The sequence below is a fragment of the Oryzias latipes genome, chromosome 12 (genome assembly GCF_053564925.1).
Source record: "Oryzias latipes strain Hd-rR chromosome 12, Olatipes_Hd-rR_3.1".
Lineage (NCBI taxonomy): Eukaryota > Metazoa > Chordata > Actinopteri > Beloniformes > Adrianichthyidae > Oryzias > Oryzias latipes.
Genome location: NC_136248.1, coordinates 13,583,490 through 13,598,382, shown reverse-complemented (window position 1 = coordinate 13,598,382; position 14,893 = coordinate 13,583,490). Strand labels below are relative to the sequence as shown.

The 14,893-nt window shown below is 38.2% G+C and overlaps 1 protein-coding gene across 8 annotated transcripts in view; it reads right to left on the bottom strand.

Annotated features, from left to right (window-relative positions):
* Window positions 1–14,893, bottom strand: part of LOC144996541 (uncharacterized) — a 39,532-nt gene that overhangs the window by 23,429 nt on the left and 1,210 nt on the right. For 2 of the 8 annotated variants that reach the window (XM_078956140.1, XM_078956141.1), the window contains exons 2-7: window positions 14,758–14,847; window positions 14,447–14,596; window positions 14,204–14,230; window positions 13,932–14,065; window positions 12,183–12,308; window positions 11,248–11,890 (exon numbers count right to left, since the gene is read on the bottom strand). In XM_078956140.1, coding sequence (XP_078812266.1) covers window positions 11,795–11,890; window positions 12,183–12,308; window positions 13,932–14,065; window positions 14,204–14,230; window positions 14,447–14,596; window positions 14,758–14,842 — 618 coding nt within the window. In that variant the 5' untranslated portion in view covers window positions 14,843–14,847 and the 3' untranslated portion in view covers window positions 11,248–11,794. Of the gene's footprint in view, window positions 1–11,247; window positions 11,891–12,182; window positions 12,309–13,029; window positions 13,170–13,931; window positions 14,066–14,203; window positions 14,236–14,446; window positions 14,848–14,893 lie in introns of those variants that run through there. The other 6 variants (XR_013659462.1, XR_013659463.1, XR_013659459.1 and 3 more) reach the window with 6 other exon arrangements.

Below are 14,893 nucleotides of genomic sequence, written 5' to 3'. Positions count from 1 at the left end.
GTAATCCCTAGCGAGTTGACTGAACTTAAAAATTATTGTGTAACAGATTACGCAACAGTTAAGTTATATTATTAAAACTTTTAAGTTAACATTTATTAAAATTCATATTGTCAGTTGGCTTACATTTGTATTATTTCATATAAAAAATATTAAGATTCCTCAACTTATAAAAGAGAGATTATTTACTTAAAGTTTTTAATATTTTCCAACTAAAAAACGCTTTAACTAACTATATTTTTATATTACTCAACTCATAAAATATGTAAAATTCACTCAAATGCTTTATAAATTCTTTAACTCATTAAATGTGTAGCATTGAAAATATTTAAAATTCTTCAGCTTAAAATGTATTCTAAACAGAGATATTGATACTGCCCCACTACATTTTAAAGGCTAACATTGATAAAAACCAACAAACGTGAAGGCCACACAATAGTGATTGCTTAATACACTTTTTTTAATTGCTCTTTAAAAAAAAGCACAAATATCAAGAGGATGAAGAAACAATAAGTGCAATAAAACTGCATTATAAGAGTGCCACACAACATATTGACAAAAAGAGTTGGTTTTGTATTTTACGGCAGAAAAAGCAAATGATCACAACAAAACACATTAGTTACATAACACTTAAACCAACAAATAGTCCATTCTGGAAGACTCACTCAACGAAACATTCTTCAGCGTCAATAAATGTCCCTTCAGTGGTTTGCTGTCCTCAAGGCTCAAGACAGCATTCTGAATAAATATGAAGGCAAGTTCAAGTTTTTTGGGGTGCTGTAGGTCCAGAGCATAGATGTCCCCGAAGAGTTAGAAGAGATTAGTCAGCCAGATCTGTGGGACCACTGACGGCAGCATCCGGAGCGTCACCACGACAACTGAGAAGATACCCACAGCGGTGTCTGTGAGGTCTGGTATTCTGGAAAATACAAAACAAAAAACACAGATGAGTTCAGACCCTCAAAGATATTCATCACACTAATGTCCAAAACTGACATTCCTGCCATCTGTCAATAGGAATCTTTTCATGCTAACATTCTGTTAGCTTTTAATCAACTGGCTATGATGTTTTAAGGACCAACTCCAATTAAAATTGTGTTTTTAAAAAGTTCTTTAGCATTTTTCTGAAGGAGGACATTTATAAAATAATTTAAGACTAAAGCTTCATTTTTCTTTATTCAAATAATGATGGATCAGGAGCAGAAAAGGTAAACGAAACTCCACTCCTTCCAATCAGGAGTCCCTGATGTTCGCCTTTCATCTTCCGTCTCAGTTTTAAAACCATTTAAAAATATCACTCAGTTTACAAACTACAAACAATTGCCCTATTTATTATGTCACTCAATAAAATCTCAATCAATATTAAAGGATTAGTGAAAACCATTGACAGGGAGTCTTTTGCACTTACTGTACAGGTCTTGAAGAAGTTGGAGGCATCTTCATGCAGATAAACAGGAAGTGCAAGGAGGACAAGTGCCCGTCTCATGTTCACGTCACGCTGGTCCTAAAAGAATAAAAAGAAATATCCATTACCTTTGAAGCAAATGCAGAGCAAACACTTCCAATATTTACTTAAGGAACTTTAAGAAATAATAAAATGATACCTTTTCTAGATGTCTATTTCTAGTAAGAGGACAATACAGTGTTTATGTCATGATCCACTTCAGGTCAAAGACCCAAAGTCATTTGAAGGCAAGTTACACCGTGGCTTCTTACAGCTGTTTACAAATGATTTGTTATCCGTTTTTGAATTATGCACATTAGAAATTCACCTGGAGGTCATAAATCCTAACCAAGCTGGCCAGTTCCTGTCTGTTTTGGTGGACTTAGTCTCAGAAAAGGGCAGCTTTAAGTTACACAAACATGTAAAAACTGCACAATTTCCTCTGACTGCATCTACTCTACATAAATCCATTTCAGATCTTGACAGATGAGTTTTCATGGTTTCAAATGATGGAATGGTGCTAATGCAACATCATTTTATTATTGTAATATACTGTCATAAAGACATGACAATATTCCAAAGTGTCTCCACATACATGGCAGTGGAAACACTTTGGAATATTTGCTATGTAGTACTGCAGTATTATATGTAGTACTGCATAGTGCCAAAGTAACAGAACACAACTTGCACCTCCATTCCATTGTGCCACCTTCAGCCTGCAATCTAAATATGTTTAGTTAAATTGTAAATAATTTCAGCTCTATTTAGACCTTTGGCTAGTTAAAATGTGCATAAATGTTTCCATGCTGCCGTATAAATCTAATAATGGTAATAGTTCAGGATGAATGTATTAAATAAGTATAAAACTCACCCACTGACAGGTCTTTTCTGGTGAAATGGTGACTTTCTGGTGAACTTTCTGAAGTTCAGTATCTGAAAAAGTCCAAAAGAGATTTTTCAATGTTAAAAAATGTTTCAATTATATTCTGATCAAAAAACATTTATTGCACTACACAACCTATTGCATTTTTTGTTTTTTTAAAATAGCTCTAGACAAATAACTGAGACAAGTTACCTGGCTGGCCTTGGCGTCTACCTGGAGGTGAAACACTGAACACTCTGTAGTTCGGTACCTGAACACAACACGAGCACGTTGATTAATTTATTTTTACAAAAACCTTTTTGATAACGGAGATCAGTGATTTATAAAAGCTTAAAGCTGCATTCAAAACCCAATGCTTCCATGTAGCAACCAGGCTTAAAACTGTTGGCGGTAGCTCCTCCCACACAACCGTTAGAGGCTTTGAGTGACATTTTTGGACATGTGTCCAGCAGCAAACTTTAGCCACAAACAGAGGCCTCCAACGCGAATTTCACACGCGGATCATGTTTAGTGTGATTGCAGCATAACAGATCATTTCTACCTCTGAAAAAAAAAAACCTCATCACTGTCGTAACTTACGGGCAGAAATGCATTTTGGGTTTGGCTCGCCATAGATACGTCTGCTATGACAAACTAATCATGTATACATTTCCACATTAATCTCTAAAACAATCATAACACACATATGTTTAAACAACAGTAAACCACATTTACGGTAGTATAAGAGCATTTTTAAAGCATTCATTCATAAACCATGAACGATACTTACCAAATTAAATCAGGGCTGAAGACAAGACGGCACCATCAGCGATGAGGCGGATGAAAAAAAAACCCGAGGTTGGGGCGTCTTGAAGCGGGACGAAATCGCAACGCTTTGCAGAATAATAAAATGCTCGACTTTCAATTTCAAACGTCGCATACTCGCATTCGGCAAATCCAACATGGCCACCTGAGCTAACGTAGAGAAAACGAAAGACCCTCCCACCAGTACGTGATGACGTCATAACGCTACTTCACGGATCTTAAAATTTTTGAGTGCCAGATACAAATAAGCTTTAAAATATTTAGCACTGTTAAGTTAAATTTGAAAAAATCTTGATAGAGCTTAATACTTTATAGTTGAATCAACTACAAAATGACATTTAAGTTGTGTAACCTTAATAGTTATGAGTCAGTACAAGTGATAGGGTTTAGAGTGTGTTCAAAATGGGAGGTGGCGGCCTCTCGTCCAATCAGAGCACGAGAAATCATCTGCCTTCCGTTTCATTCAAAGTGCCTTCCTTTTCATTCAAAGTGCCTTCCTTTTCATGCAAAGTAACTTCCGTTTCATGCATACTCCTCTCTCACACACACATATAAACTCTTCCTCACACGTTCATATATACTTGTCTTTCACATACATACATTCTTTTTTAAGAGTGACAATGAGAGTGAGAATGTATGTATGTGTAAAGTAATATATATGCATGCGAGAGAGAGAATATATGGATGTGCAAGTGAGAATATATGAATGCGTAAGAGAATATATATGCATGCGAGAGAGAGAATATATGGATGTGCAAGTGAGAATATATGTATGCGAAAGAGAGTATATATGACTGTGAGAGCAAGAATGTATGAATGTGAGAGAGAGAATATATGGATGCGTAAGAGAATATATGTATGCGAAAGAGAGTATATATGACTGTGAGAGCAAGAATGTATGAATGTGAGAGAGAGAATATATGGATGCGTAAGAGAATATATGTATGCGAAAGAGAGTATATATGACTGTGAGAGCAAGAATGTATGAATGTGAATGGTTCAGAATAAATAATGTCTTATACGGCCCCTCATACGCAGCCCTCCCCCCTCGCAGCACCTCTGTCGGAGGCAAAAGTCTCGTAAAAGCGTCTTGTGATGAAACGGAGGAATCACGTGACTGGGGGTGAAAAAATAAGCGCTGAAACGTCGATATGTGGGGGAAAACTGTGTGTGGGCACGCGTGCGTGCATTAGACAAGTACGAAACGGGGGAAAAAATCTTTGAGTTTAGAGTTTTTACCAGCCTGACTATAGATTGACACCCTGCAGCTGCGAGCTCCCGTCTTGGACAAGGAAAAGGGGAGTTGTAGTGGGCAAAGGCGGCGAGGTGAAACGCCCACGGAATGCAGCCTCTATTGCCCAACACCTGGATCATCCAGTGCCTGTTTAGACCACTCAGCTCCTTCTAAGGTCATTTATTAACCATTGTAGACATTTTTATTACGGGTCATTATTTTTCATATGAAAGTATTCTTCAGGTATCCCTGTTTTTAGCTGGTATTTGTAATCTGTTTGACATAAAGACAGCAGGTAATGCAGGTGTTAAAACAGCTGGCGTTTATAAGATTATAACGAAACAATCATTTGTTCATCAATGTAGTGATGTTTTTTGGAGGATTTTTACTATTTGCGTTGGACGATATTAGGAAAATTCCAAATATCTTTGCAGTAGTTCCAGTGATAAGTTCTATAATTTAGTTTTTAATGTTTTATAAGACCTAAAATTGACATTCACAATAACATTTAAAAAAACATGAAATCCCTCTGAAACGTTTTCATTGATTAATGTGATTTCGGGGGAAAAAAATAGGCAAAATGTTTTTATGAATTTCTTTATACTAAAAACATTAAATATATTGGTGCTGCTGTGTTAATGCTAATCAATTTAAATTTAATATTATTTATTGATTTAATTATTTTTCTCAGCATCAAATGGTTCAGTTGGTCAAAAGTGTTTTTAGTTTAAATAAGGACTGACAGATTTTTTTTATTTCAGGCACTGTAAGCTTTTTACGGAGCCCTTGTCCTGACATTAAGATATTAAAATATATCTTGTTCCCACAGATTAATATCTCGTTCGTACGAAATACTATTCCGTTCCCACAAGATACTATTGCGTTCCCTCGAAATACTATCCCGTTCCCTCGAAATACTATCCTGTTCCCTCGAAATGATTAACTCGTTCGAACGCAATAATTAATCTGTTCGAACGCAATAATTATTCACGTCATAAGTCATTCACGGGGATATGCTCTCTGTACGTCGGCAAAAGCCGCTTTCAGCGGTAACTTCCGTGTCTCTGTGACCCACATTTGTTCAAAAAAGGAACATGACAAACAAAAATGATCACTTTATTACTGTCTCAATGAATATAAGAAATATATCAAAAGATTTATGATAACTAGGCTGCTTTGTCATACGATAGCTCCTGCTAGGCTACTACTAGCTCCGCCGCAGAGCTCTTTGATGTATGCCGGCATTTGGGCAACTGGCTGGTCGGTTGACAGACAGCTGATATTGTAGTTTAGGGTAGAATAGGAATAATAATATTCAGGACTTGTATTTTATTAACTTTAGCAGTCAGTCACTTTACATTCGAAGGCTATTAGGCTACATGCTAACTAACTAGCCGATCATTTATCCTGTTATTAATTTACGTCATAGATTTACAGCAGATACCTTCACATTTCTATCTGTGTGCGTCTCATTACATTGCATTGAAGACACAGAGGATGTTTAGAGAACAGATTTATTTATTTTAAAAAGCACAAAAGCATCCATCGTATTCACATTCATTCACATCATCCTGATGGTACGCCCTCCGTCATCTTGCTGCAAAAGCCGCTTCCTGCCGCTACTTCCGTGTCTCTGTGAGCATTCAATGGGGTAAAAATAAAAGCAAGAATGGTCGATCTGTTATTGTCTCGATGAAAATCTGAAAAACCTATTAAGCTGGCTGCTTCGCCTAATGCACTTACCTTTAGCTCGTAGCATAACAACAATAGCAGTACGTCACGTTTCCCAGCATGCTTTGCAGCCAGCCATTGGTCTTGTTGTTACACCTTGGTTACAGGGACACGGTGATTGGCCAAATCCCTTTAGATTTTAATGCAACAGCACCCCACAGATGTCCAATTTTAACAAAAGAAAATCTTGCTTGTTCTGCTTTGGTGTACTATTAAAATGATTTTTGTGCTCTGCAAGACTATTTTAAACTTTTTTTTTTTAAAGTAACACACTCTTTTTTTCTGCACAAACCAGCACAAGGGTAGCATAAGGAATTGAGACAATCTTTGCTGTATTTTGCGAGATGGCATCTTCATGCAGCTGCCAGCTTGCTGTGACTATGGGCTATGCATAAATATCAACTTAACTAAATGTCTTTTTTTATTACAGGAAGGGAGAAAAGTCTGTATGAAGTGGACATGTAAGTTTTGCATATTTTCCACATCTAACCAGCGCAGTGTAATAAGACACTACAAGTTGAAGCACAGACATTACAGTTGGTCTTGTCCCTTGCCCTGCATCTACAGTGACTGGGTTTGCACTTGTAAGACTAAAGTGGCCCTGAAAAATCATTTACTTAAGCATGAAACAGTGACTAGTCAAACTCAATATTCTGTAACTCCTGGAAGTACCATTGTTACATATAGATTGCATTGTGAACTATGTGAGTTTTCAAAGTCATGTACAGTTCAAAATTACTTTGTTCATCTGCGAGTCCATTTGAAAAATAAGGAAACTTTAAGGAGCCCTTTCCAGCGTTGTCTTTTTTAGTTAAATGTATATTCCACACATACATCACATAGAAGTAGATATCATAGTAGTTGTGTTTTGAATGATTTAAGACCAGAATTAATTCATGATCTACCAGCAACAGCAAGTGAGATATGTGATGTTACAGCAATAGACATTGATGTCTCTCAGGGTGATTTTTTAGTAGAGGAGGAATAAGTTAACGAAGAGTCAATCAAGCATAGACTAGCGACCTTATTCTTGCGTATGCAGACAGTCCTTCGTGTATCTAAGTCAGCTACACAGGAAATAGTAGAATCACTTTATGATATTGGTACTTTAGCTGGAGAGTACACAAAGAAATCATTGAAAATGTGTTGAAGTAGCACAACTGTAACTCTGAAGGACCCCTGTTGGCATTATTGACAGAGGTCGTAAAGGAAACAAATCCACTTGGTTTTCTTTTAAAGAGTGGTCCATTTGGCTCAGATCACAAAAGATCAAATTTTTTCAAAGATAATTTTCCAGTCATTGAACCAGTAGAGTATTTACTGGATGCAGATGAGAAAAATTTTTTGTGTATGTGCCCATACTTCGTGTGTTAACTGAATTGCTTAGTAGGAATGAGATCATTGACAAAGTATTTGATAAATCTTGTGTTAATTCACAGCCTGACCAGTTTAAGTCATTTCGTGATGGCCTTTTCTTCAAAGAAAATCCACTAATCTCCAGAGATGAGTTATCAATAGCAGTTGGTTTGTATATCGATGAATTTGAGGTGTGTAACCCATTAGGTACCTTTAGAAAAAAACATAAAGTGTGTGCTGTGTATTGGGTAATCTTAAATCTTCCAATCAAACATAGATCTGCCCTGTCATCTATTTACCTTGCAGTTTTGTGTAAGAGTGCTGATTTAAAAAATTTTGGTTATGATATTGTTTTAGATGCTCTTTTGAAAGACATCCAAATACTTGAAAACCAAAGTGTTTTTATCCAGCAGTTAAGGGCAAATGTCAAAGGTACTGTGGGTTTTGTCTCTGCTGATAACTTAGGAGCACATTCTCTTCCTGGTTTTCAGGAATCTTTTATTAAGTTTTGCAGGTTTTGTTTGGCAAGGCCCAGGGATATTCAGACAATTGAAGTTGGAAAATATTTACCGTAAATTCCGGACTACAAAGCGCACCCGATTACAAGCCGCACCCACCCATTTTCACATGTTTAATTAGTTTTATACATACACAAGCCGCGTCAGAGTACAAGCCGCGCATGTGTTAGGCGATATTGTCATCCTGACAGATCACGGCCAATATCCCAGAGTGAGTGCAAATCATTAGCACATTGTGGGTGGTGCCAGCATTGCCTCTGGCTCATGTATTTGAGTGTATCGACATCTGTCAAACAGCATGGACCTTTATTCTGTTCACAAATTCCTCAGTTATGGTGTTTTTATTTCATTTTTTTTTTACTTATTGACAATCTAGGTATCATACATAAAATTACAAACAGTAACCATATAATCAACATTACATCCCTCAGTTATGATGAGGAAATTTACATCCGCGATTCCACATTTCCCATGAGTCTTAGGGGCTAAAGGCGGGGCCAATGCCCGGCTCGCCATTCTGTTGTACGTGTTTAAGAATGAGCAAGTATCAGCAGTGCATGGAGGGGTGAACGGGTACAGCTCTCCTTCCGCTTGTGTCGCGGCAGCGTTATGGGAGTAACGGGGCTGGTTAAAAAACACACCGGTAAAATACAGCAGCGGCGACTGAAAAGCGCGCGCCTCAGCGTTATACGCGCGCCTCAGTGCGGCGCGTGCGTCAGAATTCAGAAGCCTCTGCACTCCGCGGACGCCTCTGCGCTCCGCTCCCGCCCCGCGCGCTCCTTGTCTCCCCTTCCTATCTACTCCGACACCTCTGGCCAGGGCGGCTTCAAGGAGGAGCACTTCGTCCCCGTTGCGCCGGTGGATGGAGCAAATCGTTTCTGTGCAGAGCAATCGGACTTAATACTGTACGTTTTGTGTATGAGGGGCGGGTGCGTTGTTACGTGTGGGAGCCTTCAGACTGCCATCGGCCCCGCAGCTCAATCAGCAGGAGAAGATGTCTCCAGCTCACACGGAGGCTGTGAGTTTTTCAAAGCAAAATTCCGCTTTTACGGTTTCCTTAGAAACCGTAAATGGAGTGTAAATTCACTCCATGCGCTGTTCTCTCTGTCACGCAGCAAACTGGCTTTTCCAAACCCGTTGGTGACGGTGGACTTTTTTACGCTGCTTTTAACAATTGCTTTTAACTTGAAAGCTTCATCATATTGTAGCGGCGATCTGGTGCACGTTGGGTCTAATGGCACCAAAGGATTCTGGGATGCGGCCGGGCATGCGTGTTTCATTTTGTTGAACCATGACTGAAGTGTCTAAGACCTGAAGTCAAGTCCATGCTGTTTGGCTGCTTAGAGGTGTGTTGAATATAAATGCCTTGTGCTTGGTGTTAGATAAAGAATTCAAACTATTCACTGAGTTCGAATGTACGTACATGGCGGCCACTAATTAAATCCATAAATTAGCCGCGTCACTGAATAAGCCGCAGGGCTGTAAGCGCAGGAAAAAAGTAGCGGCTTGTAGTCCGGAAATTACGGTATTTCCTCTCAGAACTAAATTGTCTTATGAAGCCAGTGTATCAAAGCTCAAACAGGACACTGATTTGTTGTGTGTTGATGGTGTAAAAAATGACTGTGTTTTAAACAAGTTGACCTATTTTCACTCTGTAACGGGATTCCCACCTGATGTCCTACATGACTTAGCTTGTGTCTGCGGAAATTGATTTCTGACAGATGTTTCACACTTGAAGAATTAAACACTGCCATTCAGAACTTCCCATATTCCTTCTCAGACAATACTAACCAACCTCAAAGACTAACAAAGACTTTTGAAGTCAGTGGAACAATTGGGGGCAATGGACATGAGAATTGTACTCTTTTGCGGTTGCTACCCCTGATTGGTCACCTGATCCCAGAGAACAACACAACTTGGAGAATATTGCTTGAACTGAAAGACATTGTGGAACTTCTTTCCTCTTCCGTGTTTGCAACTGAATCATTGTGCTATTTGGAGTACAAAATATCGAACTACAGGCAGTTCTTGCAGGAGGATTTCCCGGACTTCAAGTTACGACCCAAACATCATTTTATAAAACATTTTCCCTATCTCATTCGTTGTTTTGGACCATTGCTTGACTGTTGGACTATCCGTTTTGAAACTAAGCACAGTTTTTTTTTAAAGTTGTCCGTGATGTGAACAATTTCAAAAATGTTTTGCTCACATTAGCTAAAAGACATCAACTCATGCTGGCTTACTTCCTGGACCTGCCCAGTCTTTTTAAGCCCCCAGTGGAAGCCAGGAATGTGATTCATGTTTCTCCAGACATTTTGGATTATTCATTGAGACAAGCCATCAAGTCAAAGTACAAAGATGTCTCATCTGTGTCTCTTACATCTTGCGTCTCTCTGGATGGCACAGTGTACGCTGAGGGCATGTTTGTGTCTCTTGGTAGCACAAGTGGCCTCCCAGATTTTGGCAAAATTGTCAAAGTACTAATTGTTGCAAACAAGGCCTCATTCATCATTGAGCGTTTTTCTTGCTGGTACTTGGAGCACCTCAGATGTTATGAACTTAACAAGAAATCTTCTGCAGATGTAGTTAGTAGTTAGATGTAGTTGTTGCTGAACCAGAAGAACTGAACAGCTAAATGGTAAATGGCGTATACTTGTATAGCGCCTTTCTTCCTACAAGGACAAAGCGCTTTACAGTCACAGACCCATTCACCCAGTCACACACACATTCACTCACACATTCACACACTGATGGCGGCTCCGCTGCCAAACACAGGCGCCTGCCTACCACCAGAGGCAAGGTGGGGTTCAGTGTCTTGCCCAAGGACACTTCGACTCATGGGCGTGCAAGGCGGGAATCGAACCTACAATCTTATGATCATGAGTCGACTGCCCTACCGCTGCACCACAGCCGCCCCCACTGCCCACTATCTCCTTACCACCTTCAAGGAAGACTCTTGGTCTCACCCAACACTGTCAGAAAAAATGTGCAAAATTTGTACCTTTAGAGGTACAATGGCTTGTCACTGGGGCAGTACCCTCAAGGGTACAAATGTTGTACCCTTTCATATAGGTGCATATCTGTACCCTTTCAGTATGTACCTTTCAAAGGCAAATATGTACCTCTGTGGACTAAATTGTACCTTATAGTGCTATGGTACCATAATGTACCTTTAAAAAAGGTACAAATTTGTTCTTTTAAGGGTACTGCCCCAGTGACAAGCCTTTTGTACCCTTTGATGGCAAATTTGTACCAGATACAGCACATTAAAAGACCAGTATACTGTTTATCACATTTATTAAACATTCAAAACAATTACAATGCTGACAATACAACTTTTCACAGTATGTACAGTGTCACAACAGGATGCATATATTTACAATTAATAGCAATTTTACAATAATGAAAAATCTATATTTTTCCTTCAGTTCACATTGCATTCATTGTAACTATAACCTTAACATTTGATCAATCGTAAACAGCACATAGCATTTCAGTTACCATTTTTAAACCATGAAATAAAACTTGTGACATTAACAAAAGAAGCATTAGACCTCATTTTAAGTAAATCTTTCTACTGCATTCTACATTTTCTAAAAATAGATAATAAAAAAGTAAACTTATAACCAAGTTTAAATGAATAATTTAAATAAAATGCATAAATGTGATAAGATAATATTGATACGAATTCTAAAAAGAAGAACTATAAAACACACTAAAGATTAACAAGGATTACGTTTATGTCAATACCTAGTGGATCCTCTGCAAGCATCTCTTCTCTTGCTTCTTTGGAGACTTTGGCTAATGGAGCTTTTCTTTGAACAAGCTCAAGCACCTTTGGCACAATTCTGGTAAATGCCGTCCTTGAAGCGCTGGCTTAAACTGACAGGTGATGGATGCATTCGGTCAACTTCATCAAACATCTGAAAATTGAAAACATTAGAAAATTAATCATTCACTTTAACTAAAACAAACAAAAGACATAAAACATTCTAATATTCTTTGTTGCCTCTTTCATTGCCATTTCCCTTTAGTGATCTCATTGTATAAATATTACTTAGCTTGAATGACTATATATTTATATATGAGTTTAGAAAATTACAATGTTTTTACAATTGAGTTAAAGCTGTTAATGGTCATTTTAGCAGATGTCTCAGCTTATATTAACATTCAAAATGTATTTTAAGCTGAGAACTGATTTAAAATGTCACTGACCCCTGAGGTTGTCTTCAAGAAAGGGTACTTCTTTAGTATATCCTCTCGCACCTTGCTGTACTGGATATGCAGGACATTCACATGACCTTCAACGGATGATGCATCCTCACCAATGACAGCAACCACCTATTGGATCAAATTTAAAAGTCCATATTAATAATAAAAAATAAAACTGCAAGCAAAGTTTACTGGGGTTAAAGCACTTTGAGATGATGTTTAAAGACAGTTTGTGCAGAGTGGTTTGGAGTTGATCAGAAATTAACTTCTGAGTTGTAGGCGGGGCTATTGACACAGTAGTTACCCTCTGCTGATGTCCGATCATCCCTTTGTTTACGCCCTCTCCCTCTAGCTTACAGTCCTTCCAACCTAAAACTAACATTAGTGGTGAAACCAAAATGGTGAGCAATATTGAAGCTTTCTGGCCATAGTTTAGATCAAGCTCAGACAAGTATGATGAAGATGTTAATGGATCCGTTTGTCTGCAAGTGGAAACATCAGAATAGAGCAGAGCAGAGGGACTCAGACCCACTTCATTTCATGTGGTGCGTCACAATAGAGACCTTCCTCAAACTGCATTTATTTTGTCTGTTCCTGATTCATCCCAATTTGAGTGAATACTCAGATGTGCAGTTTTAAACGTGTTCTTTTAAACTTATACTGTGACATGTTAAAAATGGGGGACCCACTCCAATGAAAGTTATTTTTTAAAATGTAGCATTTTTATGATGACATATTGTTATAGGTTTAAGAATAAAACTGTGTTTCTGAATATTTATTTTCTCAAATTGGGATGAATCAGGAGCAGATGAAAAGATGTCATTTGAGAAAGCTTTTAGTTGTTACGTACAAGCTACATTTGGCAGGCCACAAGCTCCCTGCTCCGCTTGTCTTCATTCTCCTCGTCTGAGTTGGCATCTGGCTCACATCTATAAGGCTGGATAGCTCCAATATTGCACGCCAATTCTGTTGCTTGGGGGTTGTGAGGGACTGTAAGGTAACGGGAGCGAAAACAATGGTATGATGGGAAATTAAGGCCGGTTAACTCTGCAAAACACTCCTGTCAAGAACTTGAAGGTGTATTCCAATTGAACTGCAGAAACCATGTCCCAGTAAACATTTTTCCCCCTCAAAAACTGCATAATCAATGCCTGTCTTTGTATAATAATAATAATAATAATAATAATAATAATAATAATAATAATAATAATAATGGATTGGATTTATCTGCGCTTTTCAAGACACTCAAAGTGCTTACAGTGTGTCCATTATTCATTCACTCCTCATTCATACTTGGTGATGGTAGCTACGGTTGTAGCCACAGCTGCCCTGGGGCAGTCTGACAGAGGCGTGGCTGCCATTTCGCGCCTATGGCCCCTCTGACCATCACCAGGATCATTCATACACATTCACACACCAGTGGAGCCACACTGGAGGCAAGGAGGGTGAAGTGTCTTGCCCAAGGACACAACCACCTGAGCCACTATCGCCCGTATAGTCAATATCTTGTTAATTATGCAGAGCTTTGTTGAAGGAAATACAGAAGAATTATATGTTTGTATGATGAGGACAGTATTCCAGAATGTATTCAATGTGTTGTGACTTACTCGGTGCAATCTGCTGTTTCCCTAGAAAACTTTAAACTAGTTTGGATGATCTGCCTTACTGCACTGTTTGACAACTAAACTGAATTGGAAAGACAGCCTGACTTTGAATGCTTGAAATGACTTTGTGAAAAAATCATTTACTTACTTTGGCAAGAGAGCTGTCTTCAAGTCTTCGTCTTGTTGTAGGACTGTGTTGTAATATTATGGTGTCATCTGAGTCCACTTCAGTATCTCCACTTGAACTGGTATTGCAGCTCTTTGCAGGACAACTCAGCTGATCTGTCAAAGTATTAAAGCTTTCAGTTACTGTAATATTATATTATAATATAAAAACAAAGATTTTTAAATACTGACCGACTTAACAGTTTAGCAGATTTATTATCTTGTCTAAGACAGCAATAGCATAAAAAAACTCACTTATTTGCCCGTGTTTTGTTCCCCACACTATCCTGTCAAAGAAATCATTAACCCTTAGACTCCTATTGATGCAAATATACAATCAAAACTCTTCAGCTCAAAAATGTTCTTAATTTAGCATGTACTTTAAAAGGAAAAACTCAGATTATTTACCTTGGAAATAAATTCAGGCATCAAAGGGGAATTTACCCAAAACCATTCAAAACAAAATAGATAAATTACAATTTAAAAGAAGAACTTCACCTTCTGGATTTGTATCTTCGGCCAGACAAATTTCCAACACACCAAGGTTTGGGTTTTTCAACAGGAGATCAGAAACCTGCTCATCAACTTCTGTCTTTGAGTCATCAAACACTTTCAAGTCCAAGGTTGGGATGTTGAACTTTTTGGCAGCTGTGAACACAGCAAAATTATGTTTAGAATACAGCACAGAAATTATCTTTAAATTAAAAAGCAATTAAAAAAATCTGTTTGCATCACAGCTGACAGTTTATCCACAAAGTTGACTGATTCCTGTAAAGAAAAATGCTGGAAATTGTGATGTTTCCACTCACCGCATTCCCTAAAGGATTTGTAGGTCAGCTGAACTTCAAAACATTTTTTTTTTTGGCGTTCGACATGTTCACGCACAGCTTGCATCTTTCCTGGTGGGAAAAAAAATAATATATTACAAAAAAGAAAAAACATTAC